General features: G+C 40.2%; 1 protein-coding gene across 1 annotated transcript in view; it reads right to left on the bottom strand.

The window, feature by feature from the left end:
* Positions 1-1,618: 1,618 nt before the first annotated feature.
* MCM6 (minichromosome maintenance complex component 6) overlaps positions 1,619-18,218 on the bottom strand; it is a 42,622-nt gene continuing 26,022 nt past the window's right edge. The window contains exons 10-17 of the mRNA XM_036742501.1: positions 18,057-18,164; positions 17,190-17,345; positions 16,417-16,545; positions 13,504-13,665; positions 10,942-11,077; positions 10,154-10,309; positions 7,447-7,586; positions 1,619-2,132 (exon numbers count right to left, since the gene is read on the bottom strand). Of these exons, the coding sequence (XP_036598396.1) occupies positions 2,016-2,132; positions 7,447-7,586; positions 10,154-10,309; positions 10,942-11,077; positions 13,504-13,665; positions 16,417-16,545; positions 17,190-17,345; positions 18,057-18,164 (1,104 nt within the window). The 3' untranslated portion in view covers positions 1,619-2,015. The remainder of the gene's footprint in view (positions 2,133-7,446; positions 7,587-10,153; positions 10,310-10,941; positions 11,078-13,503; positions 13,666-16,416; positions 16,546-17,189; positions 17,346-18,056; positions 18,165-18,218) is intronic.

Here is an 18,218-nt window from a genome sequence, read left to right as displayed (position 1 = left end):
AATTGGGTATCTTACCCCACAGGAAAGGAGGAAGGAGATAAGAAAGGGGGGATGATAGAAGGGAGGGCAGATAGGGGGAGGAGGTAATCAAAAGCAAACACTTTCAAAAAGGGATGGGGTCAAGGGAGAAAACTGAATAAAGGGGGATAGGATAGGAGAGAGCAATATATAGTTAAGTCTTTCACAGCATGAGTATTGTGGAAGGGTTATACATGATGATACGCATGTGGCCTATGTTGAATTGCTTGACTTCTTAGGGAGGGTGGGTGGGGAGGAAGAGGGGAGAGAATTTTGTACTCAAAGTTTTAAAAGCAGATATTCAAAAAAACGTTTTTGCTGCAACTAGGAAATAAGATGGGGCATAGAAATCTATCTTGCTCTACAAGAAAGTAATGGAAAAGAGGATGGAGGGGAGTGGGGTGACAGAAGGAAGGCCTGACTGGGGAATGGGGCAATCAGAATATATGCCATCTTGGAGTGGGGGGGAGGGTAGAAATGGGGAGAAAATTCATAATTCGAACTCCTGTGAAAATCAAATGCTGAAAACTAAAAATATTAAATAAATAAACAAATTATTAAAAAATTTAAAAAATTTTAAATAATGGGAGAAACCACGAGAAAGAAGAAACAAAAGATAACAAATATTATGCTTTGATCTGCATTCAGACTCTGTAGTTCTTTATCTGGATGTGGACAGTATTTTCCATCATGAGTATTTTGGAGTTGTCTTAGATAGTTGTATTGCTAAGAAGAGTTAAGTCTATCCAAGTTAGACATCTATGTGCTCAAATTCTTAACAACCCAATATTTCCAAGAGACTTGGCAACACCTAGACCATCTCTCTGATTGACATGCTTATACTGGTTGGCAACAAAATCTTCTGAAATCTGTTCCAATCTTAGGGCATTTTGTGGCTTAGAAAAATATGTCATTTCCCTGTTCTTAAAACAGAATAGCTGAAGCCTAATCAGTAACAATTATCTCCAAACCATAAGAGTACAACAAAAAGATGAAAAAAATTCTTAAATACTAAGTGCCTTAATTTAATAAGCTGTCGAAAGTGTAGAATTCTTGGGCTAGAAGTGACCTTGAAGCGTATTTTGGTCCGTTCTCCTGTTTTCAAACAAGAGGACAAATAAAGCAAGACTTAAAATCAACTCTTCTTCCCATGGAGTGTGTCTCCAGATCAAATAATATTGTGTTGATTTCTCCACTAGTACATGAAGGATTTGTGATATAGATTGGACTGGATGAATGAAAAAGCATTTAAGCGCTCGCGTTGTGTATAAAACCCTGGGCTGAGGACCCTTCTATACTTTAGGAGAAACAAACAAACCCCAAACCAAAAAATTTGTAGCCAACTCTGGTGATGAGGTTTTTGAACCTAACAGCATCTCTGATGAACACTGGGTCCGTACTTGGAGCCCTTCCAGTAGAGTTCGAGCTACAAAGACAGCTTTCTAAGACTCAAGGTCACTGCCATACCATGATGAAGAGTTGAACAGGACCTAGACCATTTATAGCCTTCCCATCATTTCTTCCCTCTCCACCACCAATATGAGAAAAATGATTGACAATCACACTATCAAAAGTGGGTGCAAATAAATCCTACACAAATGAGCTTTAGAACAAATTATTTTATTTTTCCTTTGAAAATTAAAAGCAGTGTCAAACAGAAAAGGTTGCTTTTTTTTAAACAAAGGAGCAGAATCCATGAAACAGATACAATGTTCTACCCCATGAACAAAAGCAGATATAGTTTTAAGGTCCTTCCTGTGATTACAGAGACCGCACGGTTGCTAGGTTCCAGCCTGAACTGGACAAGCCTTGCGTGAGTGTATTCAAGGACTGTGAGACAGAAACATACAGAAATATAGATTTCCTGTCTTTAAAATTTTTAGCCTCTTCTTCCTCCTTTTGCATTCATGAATTTGCCACCGGTCAAACACTAGCCCTGTGGTTCATTTATAATTTTCACCAGTTTTCCATCATTGAAGAGTCACTTATAATCTCCTTTAATCTTCAAGCAAGTAGTTGGGGTTAACGACCAGGTAGGGATCTGCCTCAAAACTCTCACTTCCTTCCGAAGAGCCTCTCAATCCAGCCTGAGTGAGTTCAATGAGAACGTGATCCTGAAAAACACACAAACAAGTCTCAGAACATGCAAGTGTTGTGTAAGGTATCCCCCTTTCCAGAGCCTCGCACCTGCCGCCTTATCAGTAGCTGCCAATTTCTCTTATTCACCTCAAAAAAAAAATCAATGCATTTCAACACTACCAACTCTTGCTCAATCCATTTTCAAAAAGACATTGGCCCCTTCATGGCAGGAAATGCTTTATGTGTAAAATCCTTTTTGAGGCGTCGCCCCGCTTTCACACCAAGATACCAGGCACGGCCTGTTTGTCTGTAGCTGTCTCCCCACTTAAGCCTTTTTTTTTAAATTTAAGATTTCTTAATGATGCTCCTTATTTTTTACATTAATCACTTCCTCTACCCCTCCCTTTCTGAAAAGAAAAAAATAAGTAAAAAAAAAATATCCAAACCTAGGACCACCTAACAATTTATACACTAGTAGTTGCATCTAGGTGGTGAGTGGATAGAGCACCAGGCCTGAAGTCACTAAGACCTACCTGAGTTTATGTCTAGCCTCAGACCTTTTCTACCTATGTGACCCTGGACAAGTCACATAACCTGTTTGTCTCAGTTTCTACGTCTGCAAAATACAGATAATAACAGCACCTAATTTCCAGAGTTGCTGTGAAGATCAAATGAGATATTTTTAAAGGGCTTACTTAGTACAGTGCCTGGCACACAGTAAGTATAGAAATGTTAGCTATTATTGTTATGCTAGTAGCATAATCCTATTTGCAGAATGCTCTCCCTCAGCCTCCTGGCTTCCTTCAAATCTCAGCTAAAAACCCCAGTTCCTTGACTTACTCATTTCCCATTCCACAACGGCTATGCACAAAGAGTGGGATGCCCTTCATCTCACTACCATCCACCAAGTGTTTCATATCAAACCCTACAGTTTATCATTTCATTACTCCCTCTTCCTGGCAACTCTGCATCCTGTTCTTTGTCCTCCTGGGACCTCCACACACTGCTTCACCCAGCTCCCAAGTTGTCCCCTCTGCACCGACGACACTCTCCTCTCTTCCCCATCTCAAACCCTTGGCGAACCAGCTCAACTCTACAATGCCCTCTTCTCTCGAGCCTCTTGCCCCTTTTCCTGTTACTGATCTTGTCCTAGCGAGCCCCAGCCCTGGATTACTCCTACCATCCACTGCTTTCACTCCTACAAAAGAGCTGCTGAACAAAAGTGGAGAAAATAGTGAAAGTCTTGACTTTAAGTTACATAACCTCAAATAGGCCCCTGCAGTGGCAATGCAAGCCTTTTATACACACACTCCCCCCACTGATTGTCCAAGCTGCAGTCTTCCACCCCTCTCCCCGCACCGCTCCCCCTGCCTTCCCACCATCTCACTAATCTTCCATCATTCTCTATTAGCTGCTTTCCTACTGCCAACATACACGTCCATTTCTCCCTCATCTTCAACCCCCGCCTCCCCAATTTATGCATCCACCCCTGCTAGTCATCCTCCCTAATCCCTTCTGTGGTTAACGTCCTTGATAAGTCTGGCTCCGATAGGCAGGCTCATCATTCAACCAAAACTGCTCTCCAAAGTTACCAATGCTCTTCTGGTCACAACTAAATCTAATGGCCTCCAGATGGATGTCCTATGGACATCTTCAACTCAAGATGTCCAAAACTGAACTCAGTATCTTTCCCCACAAATACTCCCCTCTGCCTAACTTCCGTTATTGTTCAGGACACCACGATTGCCCCAGTTATCCAGGCACCCAAGTGTCGCCCTGGACTCTTCTCTATCACTCCCCTGCTATATCCAATCTGTTTCCAAGGCCCACCATTTCTCCCTTCATCACATCTCTAGTACAGTGTTCCCTTCTCTGACATCGCCAGCACTGGTGCCACCGCACAACCAGACTCCTACATAGTCTGCTGGTTGTTCACCCTTCCTTGGTTCTCTCCTCACTCTGACCTATCCTCTACTCAGCAGCCAAATCCATGTTCCCAAAGCACAGATCTGACCACGTGTTCTTTCCTTCCCTCCAATCCAACAGACTCCAGTGGCTCCCTACTGCCTCCAGCATCAGATATAAAATCTTGTGTTTGGCTTTTTAAAACTTTCTTTCATAAGCCGGTCTACTATTACCTTCCCAATTTTCTTACACTTCATCCCCCCCTACAGACTATGATACTGTCCTTCTTGCTGTTCCTCACATGAGACGCTCCATGTCCTGACTGGCTGCTCCCCATGCCGGGAATGCTCTTCCTTCTCGTCTCCCCCTCCTAGCTTAGCTACTTTTGTCCAGGTCTCAGCTAAAGTCCCATGTGCTACGAGACGCCTTTCCCAGCCCTCTTAGTGCCTTCCCCCCAAAACCAGCCTCAATTTATCCTGTACAAAGTTGTTATACACATACTGTTTGTACACAGCGGTTTGTTCCCATTAGACTGGGAGCTTTTAAGAAGGCAGGGGCTGTTTTTTTGCCTTCTTATCTATCTCCAGTACTTAGCACAGTGCCTGGCACCTAGTAGGACAGTAATAAATGCTGGTCGACTCATGGGTCACTTAAAAAAACAGGGACAGTGTCTACTGAACGTGCTTTTATCATACCAGGCACAGGCTTAATAAACAGGCACTTAATGAATAGCACTGGCACAGCAGTAAGCCATAAACACACCACAGCCATATGGTGATAACTTTTAAACACATGATTTATTTCAAAGCAGATGGCCCATAACACCCTAATTTTTAGATTTCTCAAAATGGCAGACTCCTGACATTCAAAATTCTATCAGATTTATTTCAATATTACTCGATGACTTTTTAATGAGTGACTAGGTAAATTCTTCTACATCACACATGCCTAATCTAGTTTTTAGTATCGTTTTTATCATATTTTACTTGGAATCATTTTCATTCTGTGCCAAAAAAAAAAAAGGTAAAAACTTGCCATCTGGATTATTTAATGGCAAATGGCTTCATGCCCATGTTTTCTTTTGATAGCAGTGCCTGTAGTACACTTTCCAAAGTCAGTTTAAAATTTCCACTAACAAGAAGGATTTCTTAGCCAGGTCTAAAGAGAAGTGGATATTAGGAAAGACTGCAATAGCTTTCAGAGAATTAAAAAAACACCCCACAAATCAACATTAAAATCACCACGAAATCTGGGGACAAAAAAATCTATCCCACTATACTTTGAAGTCATTTAGTAAGATCAGGCTCATATACTGCTAGCACTGGCTGGGGTCTCCTATGGCTAGTCAGCACATATGCTAAAATACATAATTACATAAATTACATAAAATACATAAAATAATAATTTACAAATAAATATGTAATGTTAATATTTTTATATTTATTTATAAATTTATGTTTATATTAAACAAAATTTATAAGCATTAAATTGTATATAAATATATTATAATAATATGTATAATATACTTATACATAAATTATACATAAATATAAAAGTTACATAGCATAAAATTTATATGGCACTTTAAGGTTTGCAAAGTACTTTATATGTATTATTTCATTTGAACATCACAACTCTGGTAGGAAGGTGCTGTTGTTATCTCTATTTTGCAGATGAAGAAACTGAGGCAGACAGAAGTTAAATGACCTGACTGGGGTCACACGGCTATTAAGCATCTGAGTCAGGATCTGAACTCAGATCTTCCTGACTCCAGGTCCAACATTCTATCCACTAAGCCACTTGGCTGCTCTGTGGCAGTGCCAAATGAGATCAAGAAGTTGCATCCCCAAAATTAATCGAGATGTCACAAGGGTCAAAAAGGACCACAGGTAACAGCATAGGAATGGCTCCTCGTTCTCATCAGTCTCACTATGGCACTTCTCCACTGTGTTCCAGGAAGCTCATGACCTGATAACCTTAGCATCTTGTAAGATTTCAGCAGCCTTGATCCTCCACCTCATCACCCCCCTCCACCTGGAGGACGAGGCCCTGAACTCCAAATCTCCATTTATGGAGAAAGCTCATTTCTCACCCAAACTTCTGACTGACATCAACATGCCCCTGTGTTGGGTACCTTCCCCTCCAAGGCTCTCCCCATGTCCCCCTGCAGCTTCCTTTTGTGTTTTTACCTTCCCCCACTAGTTCACAAGCTCCCTGAGGGCAGGGATTGCCTTTCTCTTTTTGTATTTGTACTGTATTTCACCGCATAATCATCCCACCCTGGTTTTTGGTGGGTTTTTTTTTTCCCGTCCAAAAATTGGTTTATAACCTTTCATTGTAAAATCATCACATGGTATAATCCTGTTTGTCACGCCACTTAAAAGATAAACAGACCAGCGATGTATTCACCGGTGGCATATGGATACACACCTATCTCTTATGCACTGCGAGCCAAGAGCCTAGAATTCTCAGTGCCCTCGCACTGTCAGGATATTTCCAAAAGCCGATTTGCATGATTTGTTTAGAGCTGCGGTACTAATGGTATTGTCACTCAACTCAATGACATGCCTCAAGCGGAGAGAGGGCAGAAGGTGAAGCTGTCATAAGTAAGTCACATGATATAGTAAAACCTGCACCTACTCAATTTTAACATATATCCACAAGAATTCCGTGCAAACTAATTTTGCATCAAAGACAGTTTAGTAATAAATGATTTTTTTAAAGTAATTATCGACAAGAATTTTTTAAGCTTCACACAATGGTTACACCCCTATTTTTTTGTGCCCCCCCCCAATGGCATAAAATCTGTGATGGATTATGCAGTGAAATACGGTATTTGTACCTGGCACACAGTAGGCACTTAAATGTTTATTGACTATGAAGTGTAAACTCATTCTTCACTAATGAAAAGACAATTCAACACACACCCACATACCCTACTTTAAGACAAATTAATACACCACAATTTGTTATTATTCAATTCTGATTTTCAGTTTACTGTCGCCCTGATACAACCCTGCCCCTCCAGTCTTCCTTTCTGGCAGCAATCATTCCCAATAGATAACAAGAAATGAAAAACAAGACAAAAAACTATGAAGCGGCCTGATGATACTAATTATGTGAATATAAACTAAATAAACCCAACCAATAAACATCATGAGAAATTTGACCAAAGATTCTAGAATATTATTATTCACCTTCTATGAACATAATCTTTAAGCAAACCTGTGTTCCTTCCATCAGAGGAAATAAAAGTCTTTGGTTTACCTAACAGGTTCTCTAAGCCCAAACTTACTTTGGAATCCATCAGAACCTGACACTTTGTTGAAACTCCAATGTTAAATAAGAAAGTGACAAACATTTACCAATGAAGTTCTAAGCATACAAAAAATAAGCTAAAATCTTCCCCCATTAAGATACGGGCACATGAAATTCTTTACATACGTAACGTATGAGTCGATGAATGACTTTCTCTATGATTCTCTTCTTATTTATAAGTTCCTCTTCAGAGTCTATTTCCGATTCTATTTCTTTCAAGTACCAATTAACAAGTTCGCTCTTCTTTAGTGCTGACTCATCCTCTTCTGCAACGAGAAATAAATTTTTTAAAGGGTAAAATTATTCTTCTACCAAAATGCAACACCGATTCCTTGGGTTTATGTACACAAGAAGATACACTGTGCAGTTTAGATTATTGCCAACCTGTCAGAAGGCACAGTTGCTATAATAAAGTTTATATTGCTCCAGAAGGAGTCTGGAATGACCTGTCATATTACTTGTATTAGAGAACTTACTTTAGGCTAAAAGGAGAAAAATCTAATAAAACAAGGATTACATTTAATGAGCTGCATAAAGTTATTAGATTTTAACATACACAAGTTTTACTGTCATGTTCCTACACCCTGCAGTCTGAGGAGTGAGTGCCTAGCAAATTTAGCTGAAGACATGAACAGGATGTCAAGGATCAAATGGGCAGGCAGAACCACTCAGAACAAACGTTTAAAAAGAGTCCATTACAGCAAGATTTTAAGAATTGGAGAACCCTTGATCCACAATGACCAAGTACACATTAACTCCAGGCTAGAACTGTAACTTCCGGCCAGGCTGAACAGCTGGGCCTCAAGCTGCTACTGCGCAGATCCAAACATAAATTATTTTAACACGTGCTCACTGAACTCCATGAAGCTTAAGCACCAAGCCCCAGGTAATAACACCTAGGTGTCGAAGGGCAATTAAGTAAGTTAGAAAGAATGGTTTTATGGATCAATGGGTCTCAAACTTTTTGATATCAGTACTCCTTTACACTCTTAAAAATTACTGAAGATCCCAAAGAGCTTCTCTTTATTGGGTTATAACTACTGACCTTTATTACGTTAGAAATTAAAATTGATAAAACTTAAAATATTTATTGATTCACTAAAAATAAACAATCCATTTAAACATATTTAACTATATTTTCCAAAACAAAAATTTAGTGAGAAGAGTAGCATACATATTTTTGCAAATATAGTTAATGTCTGGCTTATAAGACAGCTGGATTCTTATTATCTGCTTCTGCATTCAATCTTTTGTGACATGTATTGGCTTAAGTATATGAAGAAAATCTGGCCTCATACATGTATGTCCTAGGAAAAAGGATTAATAGGCAAATAATATCTTATTATTATTATTAAAATAGTTTTGATATTGTATACCCCTTGAAAATGCCTCAGGGACCCCTCAAAGTCCATGGACCACTTTTGAAAACCAGTTATAGATATACCTCCTGAAAAAAAGATGAGTCAAATCATTAGTCTTTGAACTCTAGGATAACGTGGGACACAAACTTTAAACTGATATTTCAGTGAGCTGAGATCACTTGTCTTAAATATGAACTAGCTGCATTCCACAATGGGCAGGAACCACCCACTACATAGTTGGAAATCTGATATCTTCCTTGACTAGTTGACCTGCCCCCTCACCAGTATCTTTTTCATAATGGAGGTGGAGGGGAAGGAAGACTATCCAGTGGAATTTATTTGGGGAATACAGTCATTGTGACTTGGTGGTTAGATCTAATCTTGGCTCTCATTTCCTGTTTTTAAAACCTCTTCATACCTCAGTTTCCTCATTTGCCAAAGGAGGAGGTGAGTAGCAGAAGTCGATCCTGTCATATGAACAGGAAGCATAAATCATTTTGCAAATGTTATAAAACAAGTTATATTAAGAACTGATGAGCTTCCTTCTTGGGAATTCATTTCCTTCCTAAATGAGAACGGACAGGGACAGAGCTTGATGCTTGCTCCAATGACAGCTGGTCTGTCCCCTTCCTCCCCTTTCCAATCCTAAGTAGTCAGCTGATCGGGGTCAGAGTATCTCATCATCCTCGACCACAAAGCAAATCCCTCGTTGGCAGAGCATGAGCACTTGTGATGCATGCCAGAAACCAGTCTCAAAGGTTATCCCAAGAATCAAAAAACCTCCACTCATTTTTAATGAGTACTTTTTTTTTAAAACCTCTGATCTTGTACCCCAACTTCCTTCTTAACCTCCTAGAAAAACAAAGAACAAGAAAACTTGTCCAGGTACAGTTTAGACTAGATAGTCTCTGGAGCCTCTTACAAATCAAGACACCACTAAAATAGCAGTGTGCGGGGGGGACTATGATCCAGTACTGAATTAAACACTCTGGTGCCCAAATACCTTAAGATGATTAAGATGAGAAATTCATTTTATTTCTAGCTCAGAATGGCCTTGGGATGGTTCCATCTATTTCCCTAGTCTTAATTTCTTGGCCTATAAAATGTGAGTTCTTATACACCGTATGCAGCAACTGTTAGAAGCAATGATTCCATACACTTTGAGTTTTAAGTGCTTAGAAAGAAAATAATTGTTTTTTCTTCAGCTCCCAAATGTCATTTCGAAGTCTTTTTAAAAATACCAACTCAGTAACAACAAAACAACAAAAGTTTGCACTTTGACAATGAAGCTGTGAGGATCCTGTCCAGCCCCCTATCGAACAGAGTTTCTTGGGCAAGTTGGTTATTCCCACAAATTCATTCTTTACAAGGGCTGAAGTTTTAAGATGACAGATGAAGTAATCAGAAGCAACTCATTTCAACACAATTTGTGTAGATAGCTGAATGCACAGGTATTAAGCCTAGATTCTCACCTTCCTCCATTTTCCTGAGGTGTAGCACAATGAGGTTGGAAATGCGGCAGTATTCTGAGAAGCCGAGCCTCAAGGAAGCTTTGGGAGCCGTGTCCTGGTTCACATCTTCACTGTGGCCATTGATTCCATTCACAGTAACTGGGACATCAGCATGACCTAATTTAAAAAGTCAAATCTAATAAATATTTTGGTGGTCATATGCAACTACTCAACTTTCTGAGTTTATTAGTGTGGGGAGAGAATGCTGGAAGAAGGACTGAAATTTAAGTTTTAAGTACTGCCAGGAGTGACCCACAAAATCTTTAAAAGTACTGGACATTTCCCCAAGTTTCATATATTATTAATAGTAACATTAATAGCATATATTTCTATTGAAAGTTTGAGATTTGTAAAGCACTTCCCTAAATAAAAACAAGCCTGTGAATCAGGCAGTACAAATACCCAGTTTACACGTGAACATTATCAGCACAAAATTCTGGTACATTATTCCCCCCTTAGCCCAGGTTTCTCTACGTAAATGACCTTTTGCCCAACAAGTTTTTCTTTTTTTGTTTGTCTTTAGATGGGGGAAGGCAGGGCAGTTGGGGTTAAGTGACTAGCCCAAGGTCACACAGCTAAAAGTGTGTCAAATGTCTGAGGCCATATTTGAACTCAGGTCCTCTTTACTCCGGGGCTGATGCTTTACTCACTGCTCCACCTAGCAGACCCCCCAAAAGTTTTTCTAAAAAACTTGCAGGAATCTTTTATGGTCTCTTAACCCAAATAATCTCAGATATTCCAAGACTCACCATTGATGCTATCTGGGCCTTCTTCTACCTCCATTAAGGGCTCCTCCTCTTGATCCAAATTGATATCGGGCGTCTCTACTCTAATGATAGATTTATTCAATAGCCTGAATGCTTCCTTCACGTGTTTAGGTTGTACCTGAAAAGATGGACAGAATAGAGTCGATGTTCATTTAAGCTGACTTATCAAGCAGAGTCTATCTAAGCGTACTAGTTACATTTAACAAGGATTAAATAAATACCTAAGCCCTCCCCTTCCCTGCAATAAGTATATTAAAAAGGAAAAAAACCCTAAACAAATGGAAGGAAGTTCATTTTCTAATCCTCCTCCTCCTCCTGTATTAACTGGTTGATAATGATGACAGCATTGGTGATATATGTATGGCACCTGAAAGGTTTATAGCATTTTATTTAGATTATATTGCTCTAAAAAATTAACCAGGCAAATTTTCACGTCATTCCCTTGGAGAGAACAGAATAGCTGTTCTCCACCAATCCTAAGTTTAAGGAATTTGGCACTAAGAAACTTACTAATTACAAACTGAGCACCATCCCTTTGCTCTCCTGATACAGTTGAATGTGGTACCATGTTTCCATATGCTGAGGATGGAGTGCAAAGTTGCTAGGATACCAGAGAGTGTCCAAAGAAATGAGGAGGATCACGGGAGTAAGCTCAAGTCTGGAACTCATTACCTTGCCTTATGAATGGGCCCTCTTTTTTCCTCCCACTATATTACTTCACTTGGAGATCTCATCAGCTCCCGCGGATTCAATCATTGCCTCTATACTGATGATTCTCAAATCTACTTATCTAACTCTAACCTCTCTGCTGACCTCTAGTATTTCATCTCCAACGGCTTATTGGATCCTTCAACCTGGATATCCCGTAGATATCTTAAACTCAGCATGTGCCCATCCGTATTCATTCCCCCCTTCCCCCACTTTGAGCCCTCTCCCTTGCATTCTTCCCTATCACTGCCAAGGCCGCTACCATCCTCCCAATCTCTTCGGCACTTAACCTAGATGTTAATCTTGTCCCTCACTATTTCTCACCCCCACCTCACCCACAATCCGATCTGCTGCTAAGATGTGTTGACTTATTTTTGCAACATCTCGTATACGAACCTTCTCTCCTCTGACAACGCTGCCACTCTTGTGCAGGACCAGATCGCCTCAGAACGGGACTATCATGATAGCCTGCTAGCTGGATTCCCTGCCTCAATTATGTTCCCACTCCAGCTCATCCTCTACTCAAATCAACATGATCTTTCTAAAAAGATCAGGTCTGACCATGCCACCACCCTCTACACAATAAAGTGGTGGCTCCCTATTACCTCCAGGATCATATATGAAATTCTGCCTCTGGTATTAAAGCCCTTCATAACCTGCCCCTCTTACAACCTTTCCATCTCCTTATACCTTATGCCGACCCCTTCCTCCCGCCCCTTACACTGAGATACAGCGACACCAGCCTCTTTGCTATTCCCCAAACAAGACGCTCTTCACCAGCATTCCCCCAAGGCCTGGAATTCTCGCCCCCTTCACTTCCTTCAAATTCCAACTAACATCCTACCTTCTACAGGAAGTCTATCCCACTCCCCCTTAATTCTAGTACCTTCCTCTGCTGATTATCTCCAATTTCTTGTGTAGAGCCTGTTTGTACTGGATTTTGCACACTGTTCTCCCCCTCCCCCATCAGACAGAGCTCCTTTTTGGGGGTATAAGGTAGTATTTTCTTCTTTTGGTTAATTTATTTTTGGTTTTCAACATGCACTTCTATAAGTTTTAAATATTCTCCGCCTTCCTCCCCTCTCTCCTTCCCCCTCCCCAAGATGGCAGGCAATCTGATATAGGCTCTATATATACATTCTTATTAAACATATTTTCACATTACTCATGTTGTATAGAAGAATTAGAATGAATGGGAGGAAACACAACAAAGAAAAAACAAAACAAAACAAAAAAAGAGAACAAACGGTATGCTTTGATCCGCATTCAGATGCCATATTTCTTTCTCTGGATGTGGATGGCATTTTCCATCATTAAAGACAGCTCCTTGATAAGCAGGGACCGTCTGTTTTTGTGTCCCCAGCTCTTGGCAGTGCCTGGCACACTGCAGGTGCTTAATAAATGTTTACTGACTGACTGGGGTAGGGAATGGATCCATGATTTCACGGGCACAGATAACTCCCGGGTGTGGAAACTCCCACTCAGTGCTGGTCAGGACCCATTTTGCAACTTAGAGAGTGCTGTGAGCATCGTTATATCTTACTTATGACCTGTCCACTTTATCTCCCCCACTACACAGCCCGCTGACACAGTATATCCCCATAAATGCTTGGTAACAAACTCTTTACAGCGGAGCACTAAAGAAATGTAAGGCAGTTAATAAGTTAGGAAATAGCTGTCACATCAATATTTCTACTCATATCGGTACTTTCCACACAAAGATAAAGGACCATTATCTTTCTACCAATAAAGCTATCTCTCGTCCTCCTTCCCTCCCTCCCGAGCTCCCCCCTCGTCCAACCTCACCCAAGGACACCGTGTTAAACGGAGACTGACCTCATCGCAGCAGTGCATGCGGGCCATGGCCTCAGAGAGCCGGATCATGCTCTCCAGCTGCCGCACTGTAATTCTCCAGGAAGACTTGGTAACACCGGAGCCATCTCTCTGGCGGAGACGCTTGTACTGTTCCACAATGAAGTCTTCTGACTCTTTAGAAATCTATTCCAAAACACCAATGAGTTTAGAGAAGCATTGTCACTTGTAGAAGCGTCTTTGTTCCTGTTTACAGGGAAGACTATGGTCTGATACGTGAGAGATGTTTTTTTAAAAGGAAGTTTTAGGAGATCCCACCATCTTGCTCATTTAATAATGTGCCATAAGAAGTCGGAGATGTCACAATCACTTGGCCAATAAACACTTCCATGACAGTATTACTGAACTGCTATCTTAAAATTCCTCACAAAGCAAGTGTGCCTAAGAAGGCCTGTGATTTCAAAGTGCTCGTTTGAAAATGAAATGTTTCATTGTACACAGTGACGGCAACATTATGCGATGACTAACTTTGATAGATTTAACTCTACTCAGTAATGCAAGGATCCAAGACAATTCCAAAAGACCTAAGACGGAATCCAGAAAAAGAACTACAGAGTCTGAATGCAGAGCGAAACACACTATTTGCTCTCTTTTATTTGTTTCTTCTTTCTTGGGGTTTCTCCCTTTGATTCTAATTCTTCTTTACAACATGACTAATGTGAAAATATGTTTAATATAAATGTATATTTAGAGCCTATATCAGATTGCCTGCCGTCTTGGGAAGGGGGAGAAAATTTAGAACTCAATTTCATGGAAGCAAATGTTGAAAACTAAAAATTAATTAATTGATAATTAATAAAAAAAGAAAACAAAATGTTTTCATCCGGTTTAACATGTATGGGTGGGTTCACATTTAAGTGAAGGATTTTTTCTACAAGATGCCTGACATGCTGAGACAGTGGTATGGAATATCTTTCATATCTGCATGTCAAAGCTCATTAAATGCATTAATACTCAAAGAATCCTTGAGAAGTAGTTCATTAACTTGGGTATCTTTGGAAGGATTAAGTGGTAACTGCAAATATAAATGCTAATCATTTTAGAAAACTTTACTTCCTGAATTATACAAAGAAAAAAAAAGGATAAAAGGTGGTTAAGATTTATCTCAATTTTTCAGATCAATTACCTCAGCAATGTTGAATGAGGCGTGTCAAGGTCACAGAGTATACATTCTGTGAAAACTTTCACAAATAACATTTGTTTCCATGCGACCCACCTTGGTCTCATTCTGCCTAGGCATTTAACATCAACTCGGATGCCACGGACAATCACAAGCACGGACAATTAGAATCTAATCTCAAAATAGCAGTAAATTCTCAATTAACCACAAACTAACTAACAGCATTGATTGTTTTGAAGGGGAGGAGGTCCCTCACTTTTAAGAAAATAAGCTCATTTTCTGAATTTGCTAATGAAAAAACCCATCTCCCTCCCCTCCAAAATTCGAACAAACAAACCATATCCTTCCAAGGGCTGCCCTGGGAGCAGTGCAGATTCAGGCCAACCTCCCACACCAACTACACTGACAATATACTATAAAAATGTAATTGAAGTTCAGAAAGATGGACTGCACAATCATTGTCATGCATCAGAATGATTTAATTATGTTCATTTATATTCATCTAAAGCAAATGGAACAATATATTTTAAAAGAATTTTCAACAATAAAAGTTAAAAACTAAAGGAGTTTTCTGATTCACTGATTGATCCAAGAAGTTATATTCATGAAAACACTACATTCTGAGGATTTCTGATTATTTCCAGTTTCAAAATCGACTCCCCCACTCGTTTTTTTTTTAAAGCCAGAGCCTAGACAACAGCCAAACAGAGGCAGAATTTTCTCCCTGACAAATCTGGCTTGTATAAAACCTGAATGTAGCCTATAAACAATGTTGCTTTCTAGTGTACAACTATTTATGATTTTTCCTTTCAAAAAGATTGAGTGTGGCCTATATTAGAGGCTTTGCAGTACTAGGGAAAGAACAGTGGGTTTCACTCAGAAAATACCAGTATCAGTCTTGGGTTTACTATTCACTGGCTATGTCAACTTAAGCAAGTCAGAGACTCAGTTTCTACATCTATAGTAAGGGAATAAAATCCACTTCCTACATCATAAGGTTGTCATGAGGCTCAAATGAAATAACATAAAGCACTCTGTAAACTATGTAGTGACATGGATCCAGATCTGTGCCCCCATACCAAGTTTTACTGGTATAGGGAACTGCCATTTCAGAGAGTTGTCTGGGGCACTGAAAAATTAAAATGAATTACCCATGGCTACATATGCAAGTTCAAGAGATGAGACTTAAACTCAGGTCTTCCAGATCTAGGTTGGCTTTCTATTTACTACACTGATACCTCTCAGCTATTATCACCACTTAGAACAGGGCTGTCCAACCTTAGGATTTTGTTGAAACAATAGACAATATATCTTGATTTGCCATTTCATTGAGAGCTCTGAGGTAGCTCGGCTTCATTTATTAAAGCATTTATGTAAATTTCTATGCTTGTAGGCGGGCCTCATAAATCGAACTATGGGCTGCATTTTGGACAGCCCTGACTTAGAAGACAGGAATATGAATTAGGTTTAACTTTCTTATTTCCTAAGTAACTTATTCTTATGATGGCAGTGGAAAGTCCAAATGGTACGTAGCTGGAGGACCTAGATATAACCCTTTAATTGGCAAATGGAGCCTGGACATTTGTACCTATTACTTACATCTGACCCTGCTCTTTTCCTAAATTCAATTATGTCTTCAGATTACAACTGCAAACTTTTAAAGCTAGCAGAATTCATCCTTGCGCCATTTTGTGTAACGCGCCTGCCTGAAGCACCCCATTGTACGTATAATAGGACGTTCAAAAAGGTCAAGTTACCTTGGGCTTAAACTGCCTTGCAAAGAGCAGATACCTTCTAATGTCATCAAGGGAGTACACTCGATCAATGGATTCCTCTACTCTTGAATGGAGATCTACAATCCTCCTGGCAATGGCATAATCTGTGACCTAAGACAAACCAAACATGCTTTTTTGATTAGCCACCCGCCGTATGCACATAATTCCCAGCCCAAGCTGCCACAGACAGCGAGTGATGAAAGACCTTCACTTAGCTCTTCTCTTAAAAAAAAAAAAAGCCTCCACCTTTTCAGGGCAATATTTGGTTCAACAACAACAGAATGTGGACTTTCAGAAACAGAATGGAAAAGGGTAAGTGCTGATTCTAAATGTAAGTAAAATGCTTTTAAAACACGGGGCAGAGACAGAAGAAAAACGCATCCAATTTTTATTAAATTTCTGCCCACACACTTTGGAGACTCACCCTGCCCTCTCCCAAACCTGGCCCATCGAACTTAGCAAAAATAAATAAATAAAAGGGTGGGTGGCATCTGAGATGTTTTCCTAGCTTTGGATAACAGCTCAGAGAGTCCGGTGCAATCCTCACACTCCCCCAATTCCACTTAAGCAAGGTTAAACTCAAGCAATTTTTACTTCAGCCGCCCAACACATTTCCCGCCCGCCCCCTGAAATGCAAGGTCACTGCACACACACATGTGCCAGCTGTTCAGCAGCTTTAATGTCCCGTCTTGTTTCACTCGATTGCTCAAATGGAAAACAAAAAAGGAGGAGGGAGAACAGCAGCTCCCAGTTACCTCATTACACTCATCCACAAGAATGAAGAAGAGATCGAATCGAGACATGATGGGAGCAGAGAGATTGATGTTTTGCTTCAGTGATTTCGACCTGTCATAGCGTCCACTGACCGGGTTTGCTGCAGCCAGAATGGATGTTCTGGCGTTCAAAGTAGCCTGGCCAGAAAAAAAAGGAAAAAATCAGAATAGAGAAATCCAACTAATTAATCACTTTCCCCTTCTTCGACATAAAACAGCAACACAAATGTAACACTCCCTTTTAAACATGTTCACTGGTTGCCATTGCTAAAACATTATACACCTGGGATGCGGGTCCAGGCTTAAAGCTAGAGAAGGATAAAGACATTGAGAATCTGTTTGAAAACACACTTGGAGCCACTGGGAAGGGAGAGAGGAAATGAGAGAGAGAGAGGAAACGTGAGAGAGAGAGAGGAAACATGAGTGAGAGAGAGAGAGAGAGAGAGAATGAGTTATCTACTATGTGAAAAGTCTCTAGTCATTCAAGAACAAAAGGTCTCAACGACCCCATCACTGGTGTAATGGAGTGTGCATGCTTTCTTGCAAGACAGAGCACCTTTGCAGGGAGATTATTTTCAATCTACAAATACCCCAAATATTGTGTCAACCTTTCATATATTAGTGTCAACACTCAACCTCAATTGCCCTGCCTTCCCCCCTCTAAAAAAAAACCCCCAAAATATCTATTAGTGTCAAATGCACATGCCTCCCTGATGCCTCAAGAACACCTGTAACCTTGAGTGATGAAAGGCTGTGTTCTCGATTCTTATAAAAAGTATCACTTTATTTCAGGACCCACGTTTCCTCTCTCTGGCCCCATTCTAAATGGCGAAGCCAGCTATGACATACCTTAACTCCTGCCTTGGTAATGGAGATTGTCTGTTGTTCCATGGCTTCATGGATGGCAACTTGGTCCCTCATATCCATTTTATCAAACTCATCGATACAACATACACCCTGAAAGCAAATGGAGACTCAAAAGGGAGCAGTCTTACGACAAGCTTCAAAGAA

The sequence above is a fragment of the Trichosurus vulpecula genome, chromosome 2 (genome assembly GCF_011100635.1).
Source record: "Trichosurus vulpecula isolate mTriVul1 chromosome 2, mTriVul1.pri, whole genome shotgun sequence".
In the NCBI taxonomy this organism is placed as follows: Eukaryota; Metazoa; Chordata; class Mammalia; order Diprotodontia; family Phalangeridae; genus Trichosurus; species Trichosurus vulpecula.
The sequence above is the reverse complement of the archived record's forward strand: the minus strand, read 5'-3'. Positions and strand labels throughout refer to the sequence as shown.